A 24,574-nucleotide genomic window follows, 5' to 3' on the forward strand; every position below is an offset into this window, starting at 1 on the left:
TGATCATACATTTCAGTCCTTACAGGCAAGATGTCTTTGCTAAGTGTCATTAAAAATGCAGGGATTAGCAACAAGACTCCAAAGTAACTGATAAATGGAATTGGTGTTTGGAATGTAGTGAAAAGGAGAAGTCCAATAGCAACTGAAAGCTGAATTTTCCTATTGGTGAGACTAAAGCAAGACGTGCATGAAGCTTTTCAACTGTAACACAGTAACTATGCCTTATGCTTTGAGAAAGATTCCTTGTTATTTGTAGACAATCTTTCAAAGTAAAATCTACATTCAACCACACAAGCAGTTTCAGAGATGCGTCATAACGCCACTTTTTCCTTTTAGTGAGCTCAAACACTGAACATGGTGAAGGAGCTTAAGTTTTAGAAATAAAAAACCACAGTAATTGAATTTGTGGTACTACAAAACTCAAACAAGGAAAGAATAAAAGGAGTTTTTTATCAGGAGTAAGAAAATCAAACCCATACTGCTTTGTGCTCTCCTAAACTTAAGTTTATATCTACCTTTTCTTCAACTGCATTCACATGTAGCACTTAAGTGCTTTTCAGAGCCAGGTATTTGAAGAAAAGAATCATCAGTACCAAAAACGCTGATAAAATTTTTGTAGTGAACTTTAGAGTAAATTAAGAAATTGCACTGGAGTATTCCATGATGTCATCATTTGTTATTTGTTTTAAAAACAAAGAAAGGAATCCAAAAGAATTTGGCAGATTGTTACAGAGCCCTGTAACAATGATGGGGATAATCCTGGTACATTTCACAGCTCTGCTTGCATAAAGCTGATACAAGAATTTAGCAGGTTCAAGCTCCTGCGTCCTACTGTGTAAAAGACATTGAGAGGTCAAAGATTACAGTTGCTCTTTCACATCAGAATAAACCAGCTCAATACTTATAGCTGGATCTTAATTCAAACTTAACTCTGACAGATTGCCAATAATTTTCAGCGTGGAGCTACAGTTCTTTAAAAACCCAGTTGTACAACCCAGATGAGAAAAAAAACATGTCTTACAAATATAAAAAAGATGTAAACAACAAAAGAGCTAGTTCAAGCTGACAGGACAAAAAGGAATGTATTCAAGCTACAGCAAGTGTATTTCACATTCAATGACAGGAAAAATATTCTAAATTAAACACAAAAAATGGAGAATGGACAAAAGAAAGCTTCAAAAAAAGAATTCTGAAACTTGACTATTAATTTCCAATATTATTAATCACTACTTCTAATGCTGCCAACAGTGTAAAGCGGGTGGCCTCATGACCACTCAAAAATCTGATGTAGTTTAGGAGTGGGCTAGCACAGGATTAGCACTATGTAATATCCATCTTTTTCTTTGGAAATGAACTTCATAAAAACAAAAGCAGAACTGCAAATACTGTGCATATTGCTTATTGTTTCCAGTCACAAAATACCATAGGCTGGTAAACAAGGCACTCCAAAGGCATGCAACTCTCCTGCTCATCTAGGGGGAAAAAAACTGCAAAGTCATCACCTTTCTCAAGGACATAAAAAGTGTTGGAGTAACTCTTGACCTTTTTGTAAACAAGCAATGCCTCTGGATTTAACTTATATTCATCAGTTATATATTTTGTAAACCTCCCCAAAAAAGCAGACCCTTTATTTTAAACAGGCCTAAAGCATCTGCTGTTTTTCAGATTATGTATTTGGTTTGGGGAATTTCAGGTGCTGGGAAGAACAGCTCTTCTGTCTTGTCCAGCACAGCTCTGCCCTGACTTTCTGCATTACTACCTTCCCTGCCTGTCGCTACTGCCCAGAACTCACGATGTCTCATGGAGCAATCCCCATTTCCTTCAACTGCATGTTAGTTAATTCCAGGCAGATGTAGTATTCCTCAGAAACACATGTATTCCTTGGAAACAAGCTTACTTGTTATACTCAGCTATAGTGTTATCTTTGTCTGTAAATTGAAGGGGGAGGGGGAATGGGGGGGACTAGTATATTTCATAAATAGCAAATACTATAAAATATTTCATAAAGCCAAATAATTCTCTGTTTATAATTAGGAACTGTGAATGGAAGTCGCATGTACTGAGCATTTAAGCTTACCTATTTTTCCTATTCTGGAATATAAACCAGGCAAAAAGTCAGCCAGATCTTTTTCACGAATGTGTACACTATGCTTTGTGGTTTTTTTTTTTCCCAAGAAAGCAGGAGACCACATTATTTGTGCATGAAAGTAAAGCATCACAGATCCCCACTGCTGTAACTCCAGTCTACAGCAGGTTTTTTTTGCAACAGTTTTTGGAAATATTGCTAAAAGTGTCTTGCTAAGCTTGACTGCACAGCAGAAACCATGGGGATTACCCAAACATAATGTATACAGAACACTGTGCTGCCATCACACAATTGTGTATACTATAATTCTGTGTGTCAGTCATTCACCAGAAGCATTAAACACAAAAAAAGGGAGTGGAGAAACTAGCAACCTAACACTTTCAAAACCCAAATAATATTAATGGGAGACTGCCAGCTTGAAAGTGATGCTTCTGTCTGGACATACTTACCTGGCATAATTATGAGACTCTGAATAAATGAACAGGACTTTACCTGTGCTTTTTGCATGCCAGTAGTTTTACAAATAGTCAGTTTAAAAGATCTTTGCCATGGGCATTGCATAAATAATTTTATATACATAAGTATATATGTATATATATTATCTATGTGTGTGTACCAATGCATGTTAAACAAAAGCCCTAAGAAGATTTAAAAAACCCATAGCGTACTTCATAACTTATTTTCTAGGATAAACTATATTTTTAATTAATCACTTCAGAAATCGAAGCTGTCAGTGACCTTTTAAAATGACTATACATATACAGCACACTGATAGATGAATATTGATTTTTTTCCCCCTCCACTGCAAGCAAAGTTTAGAGAATTAGTTTTCATACTGAGAGATAATTATTAAGCTTCAATTTTGATTCTTAGACGTTTATAATTAGGCCTTTAAATTGTGAGCTTTTTTTAGTTGTTAAGTCCAAGTAACCAAGCAACTATATGCAGAAATTAACCTTTTTATTATATTATATACTGTAGTAGTAAAGTTTGTTTGAAGTGCATGAATAAAAAGTTAGTGAAATTACAGGAGGAACAATCTAATATAGCAATAATAGGTGCATTCACTGTGCATCTGAGAGGAGGAGGGGGGAAAAAAGAAGAGTTTTCACTCATTTTGGCCTAAAATGTGTTCAGGTTTCCAGGATTCTGACATCAGAACCCAGATAACACTGGTTAGAACCATAGGGCTTTACAATAAAAGCTAAAATATTGACCATATGATGGCAAAAAGTCTTTATTTTGTCATTAACTTATTCTCTTCTAGCTACTCTCTGATGAGGTTGGTGGTGCTGTGGAGGATGATCTCCTTCTTCTTGACAAAGATCGCGATCGTTCAGCACTGTAGGCAACATGCTTATCATAATTCTGTATCTGAGCCTCGAGGAAATCCCTCTGTTGCTGGCTGATTGTCTGGCTAATCAGTCCAGGAAGAGCTTGAATGCTACCAATTAAAGTTTCCAGTTTAGTTTCCAGAGTAACAATTCTCTTCTCAAAATCTTCACTTCTTTCATTTAAGTCAGAAATCATGTCATACATGATGTTTTGAGTCTGAAAGTAGAAGGATGTAAACAAAGGTTTAGAGAGACCTTACAGATACTGTAACAAGCAGCACAACTCTACAAGGGTTTGTAAATGTTTTTGCACTTCACAAAAAAAAGAATATGAATATTATAACAATGTCTAGTCTTGTGAAATAATTTTCCTTGTAGATAGAGAATAAACCTTCTACTAAATTTGCTGAGCAGAAGTGTAGATGACAAGGTCTAAATGAATTAGACAAAAGACAAGACCTTTTTTGGAAGTTCAGGTTCTTAGAAATGCACCATGCTAAGCTTTGTCAACAGTCAGTTGTGTAAGCCACCAGAAGACCGAAGGCTCCAAAGCTGTGATCCATCCTTGACTCTTCTGTATTTCCTCTGGTTTTAAACACCCTCATTCTTCTAAGCAGAACACAAATGTTGTTCATTTGCTTTCTCCATAAACTGATGAAGTTTTCTTGAACTGGCTGTAGTAAGAGTAGGTGAGTGGATTGTTTTTGAAATGTAGTGCAAGGAGGAAAAACTCCATTGTATGCTTCTCTGCTTCTGCATTCCCCAGACTATCTGCCCTCTACAAAACAATGTTTGGTTACGGCAAGTGTATAGGGTGTACTTTAAAATGCCATAGTGGTCACTAAAAATGTAATCTGAAATGTGTTATTTCACAGATACTTGGAACCGGTTAAAAATAATGACTAAATTTCTCCCTCTGATAGCCTAAACCGGATGCAATTCAGTAGACAAACTGGTTGAAGTTTATAAACCATCCAAAGGGAATGAATATTAATTGAATGACTGACTGCCTGAAATGTAAAGCACTTCAGTATCACATGAGTTTCAATAACCCATTTCTCTGCTCCCTGTTTCAAGATGCTAGCATAACCCTTGAAAGCAAAGTAGTCTATGTTAAATAGTATCTGAAAAGTCCTTATCAGTTGTGAGAAGCATTAGACTGAAATGTATTTTCAGCAACCGAAGTTGCCTGGTGGTTCTCTAAAGCAAAAGGGCAGCGAACACTGAAGAGTTTAATCTTTGCTTTGATGCACTTTAAATTGAGGGGGGTTGTAAGGTACATGAAGAGGTGTACAAGAAACCCTTAGGAAAAGCCCATTAATGCCTCTAATGTAGCCTCAAATTAAGATCAAAGTAACTGTTAAATACTGAGGTCTAATGTGAAACCTGGAATGTTATCAGCTCAGCCCTCTAACTCTCTAGGTATTATTTGATATTAATGAAAAATCTCAGCAACAATAGACAAGCAGTTTGCAACTGAATAGCCTGTTTTACCTCATCTCAAATGGCTTAAAAAACATTAATAAAGCCTTACGATGTATAGGTAAAGTAGGCAGCTATTATTCATTATAAAAACTTAAACACAGACCTAAATTTACTTGTTGAAAGTTACTGCTGCATAACACAACAGGAATGGAAAACCAGAACCTCTAATTCCAGACTGTGTGAGAGCCTGTGTACTATGGTCCCTCATGGCACAGTCACTAGCACCGGATGGGAAATCTCTTTACTACACAGCACTACACTACTACGGCCGACTCACGGTTCAGCATTTACCATGACCACTGCAGTCGTTTCAGGAGCTCTCAGGATCAGCCTCTCAATTGTGAAATCTTTTTCAAATGCACAAAAAAAAAATTTATGGTGCATTCAAACTTTTGTCAGAGCCATAAACAAGATGTTTCATTCAGTAGGTGTTACCAAAAAACACACACATATTTTCAATTTCTACAAATAACAAACTTGTTAACAATATTTGCATGTATAATGCATAACATTTTCACTTACAAACTCTTCATTTTGAAAGGATGAATATTAAAACAACAGTAATTGCCTACTAACCTTTGCCAGGTCCACCAAAGTGTTGGCTTGATCATTCAGCTTCCTTTGTTCCATTTTTACACTTCTTAATCTAAAAAGTGGAATGTTAAGTCAGTTTTTTTTGTGTATGTGGTCACATTAGGATTTCTAAAAAGCATGCACAAAACTTACAAGAGCAAATAACTGCATGGACAATGCCTTGAGTACTTTGTGTAAAGTCAGAATTGGTCATGTGCCTGCTACAATGAGAAGCATGCTTCTTCAACACCGCAAAAAAGGAAAGAGCAAGGGAATGTGATGTCCTTGAGAATACCATTTGCCATGGTCAAAGTTGAATTCAAGAAGGGAGATAACAGTTTATCCAGACTATATGAAAGAAAGCCAAAACATTCCTGAAAGCCTCAGTATCGTGACAAGTAGATATAGGAAGAAACATAGAGCAACTGGTTTTCATCATTAATGTTATAGCAATCAAGAATCTTCCCATGCCTACATGACTAGATACAGGTATTAGCCCTGTTCTGTCGGAAATGGATTGGGTTAGCAGGTGTTTGAACCTGATGGAAATACAGTGATAAGTGAGTTTCTCATTACTTTTAAACAGAACTTCCATCTGACCAGCAGCTAAATAACCAACACACTTGCCAATACATTTGATTTGCTTACATAATTTGTGATTCTAAATATAATTATATTTTAAACTTAAATTAGACATTCCTTTTCAATGCACTATTTAAACTAGAGCACTGAAAAGCTATGAAAGAAGCAGCAAGGATATATTTTTGTCTTTGATGCCTGCCTATCTGTATTATTATTAGTTATGCACATTCTTTGAAAGATATATACATATATATGACCTTTCTTATGTGTTCCCTGAAACAAAGTCCATGTTTTTCAGATTGACTACTAGAGGAGTAGTTTGCAGATGCAATTTTCACAAATAAGTAATTTTGCCCTTAAGTACAAGTCATTTGTTCAACATTTCCCAACAGAGAAATACTTGGACTTTCAGTGACTTTTCTGGTGGCTGGTCTAAGCAGGAAATAGCATTTTTTCAAAAACAACATATCAAGTTATAAACAATGTGTTACAAGATACCATGCGGTCTACCAGTATGTTAAGGGCCAACCAAGCTAACCATTTGGTCAGCTGTCACATGAAAATAAGTTTAGCAGCATTTCGTGGCAGGTGGGTTGCTAATGTATATTCTGCCTATTTCTCAGTGATGGTGTTACTTAGAAAGCTTGTTTAAAGAAAGCCTTCTTGGAGATATTCCAAAATCAGGAAGTTTCTGTTTGTATCTTTAGTTACCGAGCCCTTCCTTGCATATCTAGGCTAACCACCATGAGAAAGTAACTTGTAAAGAGTAAAATATCTTTTAAAACACATGGAAATAAGTGTTAAGGTAGAAATCAATTGTTCACATAAAATTGACATTCCAGCGGCTTGTTACTGGCATGTCATATGCTCTTCTTCCCCTGGAGGCTTCCTTCAGAGCACAACATAAATGCAGACTATGAACTGGAGTTATTCTAAAGCAAAAAATACAGAGTAGTCTCCAAGGTATGGAGTTATATCATCACAGTCTCAGAACAGAATAATTAGTCAGAGGTAAGCATGTAATGATTTGACTGGAGAATGATAACCCTAGTGTTTTGGTGAGCATCTCTCAATTTGTGGAACATGTGTTTTCTGCTTTTCTTAAGAGTCATTAACTCATCTGTTTGCCAGTTAGTATTTTAATTTTAAAATTCCAAGAAATATGTTGTTATTGTAGCAATACAAGTACCAGCTGACACCAACATGATAATTCCTCATAGTAACCAACCCAATACCTATCACAGACTGTAAAAATATATCTCTAGATAATGGCAAGTCTTTAGCTGCAGCAGCCGGATTTAAAGAAAACTGTCAGACTTTCGTTCCTAAATTCATTAAAAGAAAATATGAAACAACTTAATTTTATGAACTTCACTTATCACAGCAAAAGATCATGATTCTCGATCGCGTTTCCATGGCAGCAATCAGACCACTGAAGTTCACAAATAAAGACTCTATTTTTTGCATGCAGACAGTGGTAAATTCTGCAAATTTAGAAAGGAACAGCTTATACAACTTACTTCCGAGCTCTATTTTCATTTTGTTGAAATAAAGAGACAAAACAAAAGAAAACAAACTGTAAAATATACTAAAACAACCAAATGAGCACAGTGGGCTCGATTCAGCAGGTGGTAAGTCCTAGGGAGTTACTACTTCTTTCAATTAGTAACTGCCTGAAGTAGAGTCTAATTCACTTGCATTCATGAAGAAGGAACCTGCAATAGCTTCAAACTTTCCCATTATCTGTACATTTTCTTATTCATACCATACATAAAATGTCTTTTAATAGGATCATTTAGACTGATAATTTCACCTTCATCTTATTTAGCGTGCATGAGAAGCAAAAAAGACGCAGACCAGCTGAAGGCAGTTTTAGAGCTGTGACTGTGAGTTTGAGACTGTTACCATGATCTGTTCTGGTTTCTTGTATAAAAGTGGCCCTGAAACTTCACTCCTTTTATTTCTGTCTCCAGTGAAATGGTTGGAAAGGTGAAGGAGGGGGACCAATAAAAACCTAAGAATCCAGAAAGATGGAAAAGAGCCATATACTACCATGAATCACTTGAGGAAAGTTCAGAGATGCAAAGGGAGAAAAAGTAATTTGCACCCATCCACTCTGCTACAGCTGGAAGAAAGCAAACTGCTAGAGAGCAGTGTTTTCATCCACAGAACATTCTTCAGCATATTGAGAAAATTTTCCTTTTTGTTTTTTTTCCTTAAATACAAAACTTTTGGAAATGGGATGCAAAGTGCTGAAGGACAGAGGGAAATGCATTATTAACACAGCTGTTCAAAGTTGGCTGGCACAGTGAGGAAAAAATTACTGCTGCCACCCTCCTCACCCCACCTGATTAATGAATTTTTAAGGCAGATTCAGAACACCACTTTACATCCTGTGAAGATCTTCTGGGCTTGAATGATACATAAACGTGCAGATCGAGCCTGCTGTGCTTTTTAGATTCTTCTCTGAACATGTGTGTGTGCACACACACACAGACACACACACAGACACACACAAAATAAATAGCAAAGTTAAAACGTTAAGGAATAACCTTTGCAAACAAGGATTCGAGTCCACCAAAGGATGCACAGGACATGGCATCCTCTGTCCCAGAACCTCTGCCACTCCTCTCTGCCTCCCAATCCTTTAAGCTAAGCAGAATGACCAAACTGGGAAAATATACTTTTTATATCCACATAAAAAATGCCTCGCCTTTTGTTGTCTTTCTACTCCTTCAAGTATTTCTGCAATAGCAGAATAAAATGTAATCCTGCAAGTTTGTTAAATATAAGATAGTAATCAAGGTTTATAGATTACTTATACCTTAAGCTTAGCTACCCATTGCTGTAAAATATTGCTATGAAACAGAGAAACAATGACTGTTAGCCTAAATTTACTAACAGGAAATATGGTAACCTGGCCTTTCCTTCCTGTTTTTCCTGCCAGATGACACATAAGTGTTCTTCTCCTGCTGGATGCTTCCCTCACATCTCCTCACAGGTTGGCTCAGACACAGACCCCCACTCAAAAGTTATTAAAACATCAGTTCAAAATTAAACTTAATTTATCTACATCTCTCCAGTATCTCACGGAAACTAATTTCATAGGCTGTACAAATGGCTACCTCAGGTAGAGGAGACAAATAGTGGCATGGGTCCTGACCATTCCTCAAGAAGAATGTGTGGTTCCTGGGGACAAAAGTCCCTTTTAACTCCCATGTAGTCCAAGGAATAGCAACTGAATCATTGTGCAATTCTGCTGGTTTTGATGTGCTTTACGAAAAATATGTATTATGAATTTTAGATAAATACTTACAGTCTGGCAATACCATAATTCAGCTTAATCCTACCACTGGCTACAGTTCTCAGGCTTGTTTTCAACCTCTTAAGATTTCAGTAGAGGGGAAGAACTCATGTGAATCATGCCAGAGGTGCTCAAAGGTCATGCAACAACTGTTGGCATATAGTCCCATTTTCTAGAACAGATGCCAGGGGTCATAGCTGACATACCAACATTTGATTTTATGCACTGAGACTACATGGTGGAGAGAGGCAACTAATTGCTGTTGGGGTGTACAATGATGCTTGATGTATATTCTTTTCATTAAACACTATATACATACTCATAGGCTCTCTTCTATCCCGTCATTCTGATTTTAAATTCTTAAAACATCTACTACAAATTAATTTTTTTTTCATTTTCTTCTATTGTAGCTTGTTTCTTACTACCTGTAAGCAAATACATAACAACAAAGGATAGTCCCAGTGGCAAAAGACAAAAAAAGTCTTAGATAATTCAAGAAGCATGGGAAACTTCTAAAAAAAATACAAGTTTGATTTACCCTAGATTGGACATACACAGCCATCATACTTTTTTTTTTTTTGTAAACAGGTAATACAGTAAAACCTTATCTTTTTACTCTGAGAGAAAAATCAACCTCAAGAGCAATGTTCTGTGAAGGGGAGGGGAGTGGGGAGAGAAGGGAGGGGGCAGGATGGGACATGGGGACTAAGAGTGACTATGAGGGAAAGGAAAACTAAGAGAGAAAACACCTGGAGAGGAAAACAAAGCAAAATAGTACTTACTGATGAATAGCTTGCAAGAATTTGCGTTGATGTTTCCTTACTTTCGCATGGTCTATCTTTTTAACCAGCTTTGTGTTTTTATAAATTAACCATGTTTCCCTGAGTACATTGGCCGCTGCATTTTTCACCTGTTTAATAAAAGAAAAACACTAGGCTGACAAAAGTAGCATTATGTCATGTTTTGTCTTTTCTGGTATAAACTCTTTCTAAAGCACTTAAAACCCTGCCTAACTGTGGGAAGTGGGGACATCAAGAAGCTGCAGCACTGAGGGCAGAAAGCTGTAACTGGACCAAGGGGACTGTTGAGCAATTTCTGTGTTACTTATAATATTGGGACCAGTTCTCTTTGCATCGGGGAATAATTTGTCTCTCTTTTTAAAAGAGTTAGCACCATTTGGTGTTTATAGCAATATAAATTACAGTGAGGAAATACTAATGCATTATCTGTATGGTAATTAACTAAATTTACTTAATAGGATCATAAAATTTCTCTCTTTCTTGTTCTATGGTTATTACCTCTTAATTCTCTTAGCAATTTAAGAGTCTTTTAAATTTCAGAGATGTTTGAACATATTTTTTTTCTTTTTTTGTTTACTTTTTTATTCTTCTTTCTTTTTTACCATTCTCTGAGGAGGTGAAAAAATATCTTGTCAATTAATGTGGCCAGTGTTCTATTTCATAAGTGCTTTGAATTTTTTTTTTAAATAAGGCTTTCCATAAAATGTTAAAGGTAAGACCACCTACACTTCCTTCTTCGGAGCTCCAAAATTTGCTTGAAAACAACAGATAAAGAATTTCAGTGCAATGCTGATTAATAACAGAATGACTAGGCTACTTGCAAACTGTCCTTATTATTCATCTTTATTTTTCCTCCCTCCAAATTTATATCCTGCCAGTCACTGCAGCATCAAAGTTAAGTCAATGTCTAGGTAAAGACATTGCAGGAATGCCATGCAATAGCTCTTCCCAGCAAGGGGTCCCCACCTTGTAGGTGTAGAAGTGTTGGAGAACCTTGATCCTGACTTCAGTGGAAGCACAATTACATTTTAGAGACCTCCTCAAAATCTCTACCTAGTCCTTGCATTTCCACAAGGTATGGCTATCTTCAGGCTGTGAGGAACACTCTCTAGTATCCGCGTAACTGATTTGTGACCTGATGTGCATCTCAGATTTGTTTGCTTGGTTTGCTTTTCATGTGCTTTGAGTCTCATGAGTTTGAAGCTACCAAAGCACCACTTGGGTACAGTATTAGACTGATATTTAGATTTATATGAAGGATAGCTGAATAAAATAAACTTTAACAGGCACAAATGAACACCAGACTCAAAATCTGCCCAATCTTTACACAATGTTTTTCTCTCCTGAAAGACACTTTGAGCTCAGCTGTCAGATTACACTAGAAAAGTGCCTGTGTTAGGAAGGGACAAATTGCTGCCTGTGGTCTAGTATCAACAAGACCTTAACTGACTATAGTAGGAGTGTACATCAAAAAGTTCTGATAGACACTCCAAGTCGGACACCCTTTATACTTACATGAGAACTGCCTTCCCACTCATCCTTAGTCTTTCCCCACCGTGACTGCTTAGGGGAGATACAGGCTGCTAGTGGTGACCAGCATCGAAACAAGGGAGCCGGCACAACCAGAGCTGTGTGCTGACATGTCCTGGAAACACAGCGTGTAGAGACATGACGCAGCTCTCTGCAGCAGATGACCCGTGGCAGCGCAGCACTGCACCGCTGCACAGACCTGCGGTGAGTCAGCCAACCTCCTTCCCGCCTGGAGCAGAGCCCTGGTTTCCAGCTCAGGCATTGACATCCCTCTCCACACCATCAGTAACGACAAGCTCTGTTGAGCTCGTGTTGTGAGCGTAAGGACCTTCTCCACATTGGCTTGTCTCAGCAACGAAAATTAAACAAATTGAGAGGACTGTGTAGCTCCTACTCATTTTCTTGTTCCCTCAACACTGACCTGTTTTATTTCAATAAAGGATATCTATTGCCTTGTTCACTGCGTTCTTTCACTTCACAAGATGTTATTGTAATTTAAATCATATTTCATAAAGAAAACTTTAAAATTTCTTTTTATTAATTCTAATAATTTCTACGTGGTTTTTTTTTAATAACATCCTCTAAAAATATTATTTTCTACAAACATCTTTCAAGGCACTTCAGTACTGTGTGCTGGCAAGTGAACCCTGTGCTGAGTACACAAAGGAACTGGAAAGACTGTCTCGCACAAACTATGAATATGTCTTTGTCTTAAGAACATCCTTCATAGCTTGAAATTCTTGTATATATCAGTCATTTCACCTATATTAGCTACAAAAAATTTATATATTCTCACATGCTGCGTGAAAGTTTTTTTAGTTTAATACAAGTCTTTAGTTTCACAGAATTTAACTGTTGGTTATACCAAATATCTTTCAGGTGCAAGGACCCTCTACAGAAGAGTATTCAAATCCTCAGAGTCTGCTGAGAACTCGCAGTTGCCCTCAATTCAGAGAAAAGCTCAAGGCATTCACTTCCTCCTCCTTGCAAAATTGCACCCGTGAAAAAGTTCAGTAGGAGGATGGAGCAGGAGACTATTGAAAACAAATGCAGAAATAAATTAACACACATTTCCTTTCAGTTGTGAATATAAAGTGTGACTTACTCTTTTAGTTAGCTGGGTGTCCATCATGAAATTATGCACATGTTTTTCAGCTTTGGTAAGTTCTAACTTCCTTGCCACCACAGCTACCACCAGTGCAGTGCACCCAGCACCCTGAAAACAATAAAACAAACCCCCAAGATGTTACTACTGCATTTTGCAGAGTTTTTAATTGAAATTTCTCCTTTGCTGTGCAAGTACGGCAGGCATCAGGTGATTCATCCCTGGTAAATATAGTGAACACGCTACAGCTATTTCAGTTCAGAGTAATAGGAAAAGTCAGTAATTACAGGCGGGTAAACTGTCAAGGCATCAAAATAATTTGCGAGCAGCATCATTTAAAAGTCCTGCTTTTTTTCCTGCAGCGGTTGAAAATTTGAACACATCCCACTTCTAGTGTATAAATAAAGGGGGGGATCAAAACAACTTCTAAACCCCAGAATGTTAGTAAAAAAAATGCAGAATACCCTGTTCTTAACAATTGTCTCAAGGTTACAGCAATTGCTAAAGAGGAAATAAGATTAGATTAGTATTTAGCATACAAAAAGAGAAAAGCTTCTTAGGATTTTCTGTAGGGCCTAAAAATAATAATAAATTTTGTATTTAATCATGTTAGTATACTTTCCTGTTGCTCTCTGAGTCTTTCAATGATCTTTTCCTGTAGCATTTCTGCTTATCTTATTACCATTTAAAACAGCACACATACATAAGACCATTTCTTCAAAACTTGGATAAGGTATCAATTTTCTCACTTGTGCTGTGTATATGTATGCGTATGCATGTATATACACTGACATGCATGTTCACAACAGGCCAAAGCCAGCAGGTGCCTGTCCCTTTGAAATAGTGCCTTTATCAGCATTACAAATTTAAATGTTTTTGGAGGGGGGGGAGGAAAGGAAAGGAGGCTAAAATGAGCCACGTAATGAAAAGCAGTGTCTATTATACACATCTAGAGGTATAATTTACTTTACATTATTAATAAATTCTGCTGCCTTAGTCTTTTTTTTTAAAACAAATCTTTACAGGTTCTTTTTTAAAAAGTACAAAAATCACATTAAATATATGAGGCTGTGTTTAACTTGCAGGTTCACCCTAGTTGTTTCTACATCACCTGATCTAGTTGTTACTGCACCTGTGTCAGTTACTCTCCAGTATAAAGCAATCTCTTGTTGCACATTGAAGCTTACCACATTCCCATTTGCAGAGCTTTCTTCCACTCTTTCTGTATTTCTCCCATTTACTCTCTCTCCATTCCCCACCTCTGTAACTGCCTTACTCTCTCCAGAAAATCCAGAAGAAATCTCTGAATCTAGTTTCCAAAATACAAATTCCACTAATAAACACATAGGGACTGCAAAATAAATTAACTCATTGGAAACTCTTATTCACATAGTGTCCTCAAAAAAAGGAATCTGCTCTCTGTGCTTACTTACTGAAGCACCCAATGAATTTTGTGAAAGTCTCCAATTAATTAATTCTCCATTCCCCTGGTAGATTGTTCCAAGAAATCCATCTGCTCCCTCACAAACACCTAATTCTCTGCAATTAGTTCTCACCTATCACAGCTTCTATCCCCAACCACTCTCATCATTCCCTTCAATAAGTCCTTTGTAATTTTGCTGCATTTCCTGCTTCTCTCCCATCCTCAATACTAAGCTTTAGCTTTGCTCTCCCTCTGTTCTCCAACCCTGAGCCAACAGAAGTTCATGAAATTTACTTGAAGTCTTGCTCTCTCCAAGAGATGAGTCAAAATGGAGCTGTAAGTTTCTTTGCTTCTCCACATCCCAGTAAGAGTTAAAAAAGAAGACAGCCAATGCAGCTCAAGGCTGAGCACTTCAGAAATGCATCGAGCCTTCTGAGAAGAGGACTAGGCAGGAGATGCTCTAGTACATGCCCTATCTCCCCAGAAAATAGACAGCTCTCCTTTAGTATCCTTCCTGTGAAGGAGGGCAGGAGGGAAGTGCTAATACGTAGAAGACTTCTCTGCAGGCAAATAAATAAATTACCCCATACAATAGCAAGAATATGGAGAGAAAAGTAGACATCTTTTCTCCCAGTATGTCCGGATAACTGGGGCCAGGTGTTGATTTAATGACATAGATTGAGTTCTGCCTGTTTAAAGCAAAAATGCTAAAATGGAACGAGATTATTGATATAGACAACACTGGCAAAATGGCACAAAAAAGCTGTTTATGCCAAGTTACCAGGGGAGAGAAATATTAGGTCCCCCTTCCCAGCCCCCCACAAAAAGGCTAGAGGAATGGTGACAGACAAAAGGAATATGGTTTGAGTTGAAATTATTCCAGCCTTTGAGATTAACTCTCATGCTTTTTCAGAGTGGCACAGCAGTTATAAGGGCCAAACACTGTTAAAAACAGCAGGTTTATATCTCACATGAAAGAAACTGCCTGCAGCAGCAGAATACTGTCACTGGCAAGCTATGACAATCACCTCTATAGTGTATATGCACTGCTATCTTCCTTATCTCCAGCATAGCTTACTGCAACAGCAAGATATTCTAGGTTTAGGTTACCCCTCTGGGCTTCGTGGGATATGATGAGATCTCAGGATATGAAAATGAGCTCTTTTATAATTTCTGCAAAAGAAGGAAGTATTCTACTATCTGCATGTTTACATTTTGCAGTACCTTGAAGGAGAACAAATTACGCTTATTCTCTAAACAACTAACAGCTTACAGAAATAAGATTGAAATTCCACTTAAGGCACGTGATGCTAATTAATATTTTAAGTTACAGTGCTCTGCACTATTATATGGCTCCCCTACAGATCTCAGCATCCTTAAAAATACTAATAAAGTGAGAATTATTCAAATTATGGAAATTAAATAGAGGAAATACAGTTACTTTAAAATGGTAGCATTGTAAGATCATACTTGCCCTGTTTTTGAATATCCTGATTCACATGAAAACCAGTATGTTCAGGGCTTTTTTTAAAATCAATACTACATAATGCAGCAGCTACTTTTTTACTAAAATGACTTAGGCTACATAAAAGCACCACGATAATTATTTCAGCTGCAAGAAGGACTCTTTTGAGAATAAAACTCTAAAAAGTCTTATATTTGATTACTGCATTTTATAATTTCCAACATCATTCTTTTTATCCTGTTTTGAAGTAAATAAACTAAATCACTGCTTCAAGCTCTTGCTTAACTTTCAGGGGAATTATATATAATACAAAAGAAATTAAAAAGGCAGGAATGTATATATGTTCAATATCAAAGCAGTAATTAATTCTGTTTGGAATCTGCACTCCTCAGTCAGCCCCCGTCCACCTTTTGCATTACAGAGTTATTGTAGTGTATTTTGGCTTGGTAAGCACCCTGATTTTAAGGGTGCTTAGGACTTGCAATATGTCAAAATTTGAGGAAAAAGAGAATGAAAGAATATTCATAAAGTTCCCTCATCAGTCCACTGCAGCTTTAGCTAGAGATACATGTATCCGAAAGCCACCAACTTCCACCCCATTGAACAGTCCATTCAAAGTGTGGCTAAAGTAAAAGATGAAAAAGCAAGTGTCAGATTTCAAAGAATTAAAAAGCACCAGTTTGTGCTAGTTAGTAAATGTTCATAACTGTTTACATCAGAACAAGCCTATTTCACAAGAAAGGGAAAAAATGGCCAAAAAATTTAATTAATTGCTACTGACTATTCAGGTTTTCAGTGATTTCAGGCAAATTTGAAAAACACAACAATTCTGCTTTCATGGTTTCTCAAAATTGCAGAATTCTTTTTCTATGCAGAAAAGTTGTCTATGTGTTCACATGAAATGAAGCACTGAACAGTTACAAGCTGTGTTGACAATTTAGACACAGCTGTTAATAATCTCAACACAAATTACTACAACACACACGGTGTAAGCAACTTGGGCAAGCCAAAGTTACAAGTTTTACTATATTGCTCATTTGCTCCATTTAATGGAAACAGGTAATAACAGAATTAACCATCCATTAATCTGATTTCTTTCAAGTACTCTGTGATCAAGGGTTTGTCAGCAACCACCAGTTTTAAAAGCTGATCTACCCGAATTTTTCTATTTTTCAGAAAGCATGTAGAGGCTGAACAAACTTATCTACTAAACCAGAAGCCCTTAAGGATCACAGATTTAAAAATGGGCTTCTCTAAAACAAGAAGACCAGGATTCTGCCGATGAGCTGAGCAATGCCTATTTCCTATTTGCAAGGATCTGAAGATTAAGCACGTGAACCTCATCCTGAATACACGATATTTCTTGCTTGATATGAACTGGTGTGTATTAGTCTTCAGTAAAAGCAAGAGTCTGAAAACAAACATATGACACATCCTCAATCTTTCAATTGGGCAAAGCAACAAACACTGGACTGCAGTGGCATCAGATCTCTGACGGTGATATAAAACTTCCATTTGTGAGCAGTACAACCTTGAAGCATAAGGCCTGCCGCTTTTTACGCTGGACAGAACTCCCCTTGTCTGTCAATCTGTCCTGTATGAAAACACTTTGATGTGTCTGCAAACAACTTTAGGATGTTCTTCATATCTTAAATTCTAAACATGCTGCTCCTGTTCAGGTCAAAGAAGGATGCCTTAAGTTCAAATGCTCATGCAGGTAAGCAATAGTCCATTGTCCTGGTTTCAGCTGGGATACAGTTAACTGTCTTCCTAGTAGCTGGTGCAGTGCTATGTTTTGAGTTCAGTATGTGAAGAATGCTGATAACACTGATGTTTTCAGTTGTTGCTCAGTAGTGTTTAGACTATAGTCAAGGATTTTTCAGCTTCTCATGCCCAGCCAGGGCACCTGACCCAAACTGGCCAACGGTGTATTCCATACCATGTGACGTCCCATCTAGTTTAGGAACTGGGAAGGGGGGGGCAGTGATTCGCCGCTCAGGGACTGGCAGGGTGTCGGTCCGCAGGTGGTGAGCAATTGCCCTGCGCATCATTTGTACATTCCAATCCTTTTATTGCTACTGTTGTCATTTTATTAGTGTTATCATTATCATTATTAGTTTCTTCTTTTCTGTTCTATTAAACTGTTCTTATCTCAACCCAGGAGTTTTACTTCTTTTCCTGATTTTCTCCCCCATCCCACTGGGTGAGGGGGGAGTGAGTGAGCGGCTGTGTGGTGCTTAGTTGCTGGCTGGGGTTAAACCACGACATCCATGAAAGCCTTCCTTCAGTCCTCTCTTTGCTGCCTAGAATCCAAAGTGAGTTGCCCTGATAGAAATAAGTGTATGTGGATATCTGACTCACATATATACTTAGGTATTTGTTAAACACTAGTAGGCTAATTATTTTCTCAGTTACACAAGCCTAAATGATGACTGATATTCCTTAGAAAATGAATGGGAGAATGGACTAAGTTGAGGGAAAAAATAAAATGTCAACAGGCATTGGCTTTTTGACGTCAAGCCCACACTATCTGAAAACAGCAAGAGAAGAAAGGTGAAATTCATTGTAGTTTAAGTTACACTTTAAATTTAGCAACTTTAACAAATGCTTAAACACACCCTTCAGAACAAAATAACTATTACTTGGTGTTATCCTTCACTTTACCCTTAGGCATCATAAACTGGAACTTTCCCTATCTGTCTGCACAGTCTCTCCCCTTGGTACTTAGTTCTGAATTACTGCAAGCTTCCTTTCATCTGCTTTAAGAAAGCAAATTTATCTCTTTCTTAGCCATATCAGAAATTGCTGCAATGGTTATTTTCTTTGCCCATCATTTTTACTATGTTACTGTGCTCTGTCCATCGATTCCCTTCTCTATGGCATCACATATAGAACATTTGTCCTCAACTGCAATATTTTATGACTCCAGGCTCTTCCATCTCATGCATTTGAGCTCTAATAAGCCCTTTCAGACAAAATCCTTTGCATCATCTCTTGACTTAGGAAAAGCTCCCTGGAAACACGTACAAATTTAATATATAGTTTTCTTTCTAATTCCTCCCCTTCTTTTTTAGGATTTTACTTACTACAAAGCCTAGCAAAATCAGTGAAGGTACTTAAGATTCTGGTGTGCCAAGATCACTTCTTTTTATCCTACATAATGCCTCCTTGTTCCCCACTTTCTTTCCTATATGGAGATGGTAAACTGTTCAGGAATTTGGACTATATAATTCTACTGTCTTTATACAGTACTGGTATCAACAGGATCAGGTGTTATGAGTCCTGAAGTGCTACAAGAATATAAATAACAATAAAGATAGATAGTAGGTCTGTATTAACCAATTATACAGTACACATCACAGTACTAGACCTGACTTTGCCTTTGTTCTCCTCCAGATCCTGCTGTGGCTTGACGAGATTATGTATCAATACACTTACTATATACTATACCAGCTGAGATGCCTTTAGCAGTCTAATCACAGTCCTCTGTCCTCTTCACTGATGCAGCCCACCCTGAGCTTTCTGCTGTCATCATGAGAACCGCCAGACCAAAGCTGACTAACTTAAAGTTACCGCAGAGAATTTCACATCATGGCAAATCACAGCAAACATAGCCATGGCAGCTAGAGGGAAAAAGATGGTGTTGCCGAAAGTATCCAGTCAGGGTGAGGCTATGAAATTTGGATGAAGACAATGCCTTTCCTACCGCTCACAAGTGCCAAGACTCAGGGTTCACACTGGTGCAATACACACTGATTGCAAAACTGCAGAGTTCAGGCTTAAATAAAGTTTAGCATTTACATCTAACATTGTGGTAAAGGCTCAGCTTTAGTGATAGCCAGAGAGGTGCTTGCAACTCTTCAACTAAAGGGTTATCTAAGACAATAGTGGTTAGCACTGGCTGATAAGCTGCACTGAAAACAGCATTTGGTCAGCAGAGAAACCCTGTACTCTAAGCAAATGCCTCTGGCATTTCCTCTTGGTTCTTTCTTTGGTAAGGTTCCAAAATAACTTCACAAGATAACAATGAATTGAGCCATTTCTGCAACTACCTGGAGGTCATATATATGCCTGGAGGGTTCTAATGGTGAGAAAGGAAGCAACGCTGTATCAGCGTCTCAGCTGAAAGTCTCCTGGCAGCTTTGGTTTACTGGACTGGAAGTGAAGTGCAGTCTGTAGCGCTGTAGTGGTCACAAAAATGTCCTGCTATACTTGCCTGTAGCTGAAAGAAGGCACTTGCCACATTTCTTGCTCACTTCCCTTGGGATCCACTGAGGGAGAGAGAAGGTCCGCTTTGCAGACATATGGTTCTGGTGGGAAAGTTAGCTCTGCACCAGAAAAGGCACAACATTCCTCCTGCTGCTCTGTGTAAAATGAAAATCCTGTAAGAATTTAAACAGGCATTTTGTTCATTTGGGTCTCTAGAAGGTGGACTTAGAGGTCCACCAGGGGAGGGGAAAACAAAAAATCTTGCTTGAAGTAAAAAAAACCTCTCCAAAACAAGCAATACAAAAGTTGAGGGAGGAATCCATCCACAAGACAGACAGAGGCTAAGGAAATGGTGTTGTATAAATGTGGTTTTGCATTTGTCATTGTTTACTGGGAGAGTTGTGTAACTTTGCAACACAGAAACAAAACAGGATGAGTAATAGGACAACTATTCCATCTCAGCCAAAAAGGTGACTTAAAATAGTTTTCCATTATTTATACTTTCATATATTCAATATTTGCCTGGCTACTATTGTCTTCAGTGGAGTTTGTCTGTGCCACAGCTAGAATTTTATTGCAACTTTTAAACTTCTAATCTATACAACAGCAGATGACCAGATTCCTTTACTTCTAATTAGCCCATAAGGTTTTTAGCAATGTTGCAAAAATAAAAATTAAGAAGAGCATTAAATGTTATACAGACATAGGAAATTGATTAAATAATCTCAGATGCAGTAATGGGTAATCATAGTGGGGGTGAAGTAAACTCCTTTACTTGAGTAATGCAAGCTGGGTACCAAGAAAGGCTTCTGGGACAGCACAGAAAATGCTGATTTATAAAATGAAGACAATCTCTCTTCTGCAGGGGAACCTATAAATGATAGTAGTGTTAACTCCGAGAAGCCCAAGATGCACCTTGGTGGCTTGGCTCCCAGGAAACCTTCAGTGGTCACAATAGCTAAAAAACCCCTGGAGATCAAGACGGTTTCTATCAATGTGCAAAAACCCTTTTTGCTGAGCAAGAAGGTGAAATCTGATCTCACTAAATGAGCAGGCTCAACAGACTACAAGGCTGATGGGAAACATTACTTTAATAATTCAGGATGACGGCTGCCGATGATGTTCTTGTCCAACACCTGTCTTGTAAATACAGAAGTTTCATGAGAATACGTGTGAAAGTATATTAAAATTGCATTTTAAATCTGAAGTTATTGCAGATGATATTACATTTTTTCAAAACAAAGCAGAAGTTTTGCTGTAACAGTCATCAGCTGCCATCATATCTATGTAAACAAAGATATCATGGGACAATTGCTGTTCATTCCAGGCAGGAACTAACTGTCTTTGAACTTGCTGAAATGCATCTGTAACTCCTAGCTAGACCTAAGTGGGAAACAGTTCCCCTGGCCTCTGACACTTCAAAACTTTCCCTGCTCTACTGGTACGAACTGAAGACCTTCCAAGGGAGGTATTTTCCTTTAATTTTTCTAATTCTAAAACAGGGTTACACCTTGCAGGAGATTTTGTTTACTCAAATGGAGGTAGAGCCTCTGCCATTCCCTCACATTTCAGATTACTGCCCTAACTGCCACTACTTCAGGGATCACTCTCTGGAGCTTCTCAACTCAATTTTGATAATTTATTTTTCTTTACTTCAGTTAGAAATTTCATCCCAACAAGCCATAGCCATAAAATAATCCCAAACTATGTTTGTTCCTTACTAAAGGTTCCACTTTGGCAATCTGGTGTGCTGGAACAATAGTAGAGGAGCTGAAGAATTTCTGAACAGCCCAACTTTTAATAGCTTCAACCCTGATAATTCAAGCATCATTAACTGACTTCTCCATATTACGTTTCTGCTTGACACACTGTCCAGTTAGGTTGTATTATGTTAGAAGGAATAAACACTATCTGTTCTGAATCCTGACGTCACTTACATTTATAATTCTTAGAACCAACTGAATTAAATTCTACCATATATCTGACACATGGACCCAAGATGCTACCAATTTGTATGAAACGCTTTTCATATTTTCCTGTACTCTTGGAGAACTAAAAACTGAGCTGTGTTCTAGATTTTTTAAATTCCTCTAGTAGGCTTCTTATCCGTGAAACTATTCACCACGCTGCTCTGACCTTTTACTACCACATACTAGAAATTATAAAAATACTATAGATTCTTGATACATGTGCAAACTGTTCAAGGTAAACCTTTAAATAGCAATACAATCCATTATTCTTTTACTGTTATTACAGTAAATTGAGTTGCTTCTATCAGCTCAACCATACTTATCTACTCACAAAGCAGCATATTAATCATACCTTTTCAGTTCTTTGAGTGTAATTCAAAATACATTACTGTGTTTCATAAACAATTATGTGTTTTTGCAACTCATTACAGAATTAAACAATGTAAACAAACGTTTTCATAAAAATTCCCATATTTTTAGGCATTATTATGCAAAATAGTTTATGACCTCTTTGTACATTAACCCTAGAAAGTTCTATAAAAAAATTTTCATATTTCATTGCTCAAATCTGATGTTTACCTTCTTTGTCTCTTTTTCAGGAATCATCCTAGATGATCTGCAGCCAATGTTAACTATGCAGATATAATCTACTTTTTTCTCTTTTTTTTACAATCTAGTAACCATTAAATTTCAAAGATGTTACAGTTCAGATTTTGCTACTAACAAAAATCATATGGATGAAAACTATACCACTCTAGGTGTCATGTTCCTCTTGTAGATAGTTCTCTGTATTTGTTGGTAAGACCAGGCTGAGTCTGACACAAAACTGTATGCACAAACACCACAATTTAACCTTACATGAAGAGTCCTCTATCCTCATAGCAAAAGCACCTCATCCTTGTCACTTTTTTCACGATGCATAGGAAAGGAATTGTGATTCTTTTGAACTAACTGCAGACTTCCGCAAGGACATTAAAAGCTGCAGTGTAAGAAGCTTTAAAATCAGATCTGATTAATTTTTGATTCATGATTTAGAACTAATAAAAGTAGTGTCTGTAAGGCCAGATTGTACACATTGACTGCATTGTGACTACTCTAATAAGAATTCTTCACCTATATGAGTGGTGTTCAAATCCTGTAGTTAAAAGATGCTACTTAAAAATTTTCCAAAAGAAACATCTAATCTTGTCCACCTTTATGATGTAAATTTAAGAAAACTTCACTAATTTATTTGGTTCTTTCATAGGCTTAACTATCTCTTTGGAGTTCATTTCAATACCAGAAGCATTTAAGCTGCACTGTCAGCATTAGGAAGGCAGACATTGTGAAATAACAGCTATTTCATTTAAAGCAATCTTCATCCAAGCTATAGCCAACCACCCTGCGCGTCCTGTGACAGAAAAATTGCAACTCATCCATTTTATTGTAGCACCATAGGTTTGACCTACTAGTTCTGCATGTCTGCTTCCAACTGTTGGCAGTTGGCTCTGCAGGAAGATTCTGTATCCTTAACTTTGCATCATACCATAAATGCACTAGCTCACCACATAATGCTGGATGTGAAAGGAAAAGAGTCCTTCCCAAACCTTGCAAGAAAACCTTGTATTTGGAGTTGGAAGAATGGATTGCCATTATTTTATCTTGCATAGGTACAAGAACTTAAAAAGATCCATAAAAAGTATCCATCTCACAGTCAATAATTATGTATCTTCTCATACCTTCTCACACTTGCCCCCTCCTTTGACTTCTACCAATTTCTACTTCCTTCCTTTAAATTTTTGCTAACTTCATTATACTCCTCATAAAGCAAGGAAAATTTGGCAAATCACTCTAAGACCGTAACTCCAAAAAGGCATTAAGGAGGTCGAAGTGCTGCCTATATAAGCAGGTCCACTTAACACCAGCACAAACAAAGTGCTCCACCTGTAGCTGAGCTCAGCCTGCTGACCAGGATCTGAGAGAACTGCTTGGGTGTGCACTGACAACCACGGATGGCAATTTCAGTGGGCAGACAAAACTCCGATGAACTGCATGGCATGATGAAGATGCCACAGGTCTCCCAATCTTCTCTATATCCAGTTCCGATAACAGTGACAGCACTCATATTTCTATCCATCCATCACACTCTTGCAGACCTACCTAATGTATACAGAGGACAGAGGACACATTTGCCATCTGATTTATAGTCCACTCGGCCCATAGTCTACTATTGCTGTTTAATGAAATCTCATTGGAAAAACACTGATACATAATCCAGCTGAGGTACCCAGTTCAGTTTCATTTGCCTGTCTGTGAAGTGTCTCTGCATTAATGCATGCCACAAACTCCATATTGCACTGTGTCAGTATTTTCATTAATGTTTCACATATTTAAGTGCTTTGCAAGGTCAAACCCTAAATTGTTCAATATGACAGTGCATAGTTTTTCACTATTTGCCTTCTTTGTTCACAGTTTGTTTCTGTTTTTTTTTTTTGTTTTTGTTTTTTTTTTTTTTAATTCTAATACATTAATCAGACTTCTTCGGCTTTTTTCCTTTTGGTATAGTCTGAAAAAGCGTGAAGATTTTTCTATTTTCCAGAAGTGTGCATTTGCAGAATTTAAAAGACATCACTTGAACCAGTGCCTCAAGATTGCAGTAGCTGCAGTTTCAATAGCCAGGACAACTTGGTGCCATCAGCAGACTGCATAAAGTCTACTTCCCAGGCTGG

The 24,574-nt window shown here is 37.5% G+C and overlaps 1 protein-coding gene and 1 long non-coding RNA gene across 3 annotated transcripts in view; one reads left to right on the plus strand and one right to left on the minus strand.

Moving 5' to 3' along the window:
• Positions 1–12,754, plus strand: part of LOC142027395 (uncharacterized) — an 82,598-nt gene extending 69,844 nt beyond the window's left edge. For both annotated transcript variants that reach the window (XR_012649123.1, XR_012649124.1), the window contains one exon: positions 12,574–12,754. This is a non-coding gene — a long non-coding RNA (uncharacterized LOC142027395). The remainder of the gene's footprint in view (positions 1–12,573) is intronic.
• Positions 3,030–24,574, minus strand: part of KCNN2 (potassium calcium-activated channel subfamily N member 2) — a 72,407-nt gene continuing 50,862 nt past the window's right edge. The window contains exons 5-8 of the mRNA XM_075021509.1: positions 12,800–12,910; positions 10,147–10,274; positions 5,482–5,551; positions 3,030–3,637 (exon numbers count right to left, since the gene is read on the minus strand). Coding sequence (XP_074877610.1) covers positions 3,350–3,637; positions 5,482–5,551; positions 10,147–10,274; positions 12,800–12,910 — 597 coding nt within the window. The 3' untranslated portion in view covers positions 3,030–3,349. The remainder of the gene's footprint in view (positions 3,638–5,481; positions 5,552–10,146; positions 10,275–12,799; positions 12,911–24,574) is intronic.

The sequence above is a fragment of the Buteo buteo genome, chromosome Z (genome assembly GCF_964188355.1).
Source record: "Buteo buteo chromosome Z, bButBut1.hap1.1, whole genome shotgun sequence".
Classification (NCBI taxonomy): domain Eukaryota; kingdom Metazoa; phylum Chordata; class Aves; order Accipitriformes; family Accipitridae; genus Buteo; species Buteo buteo.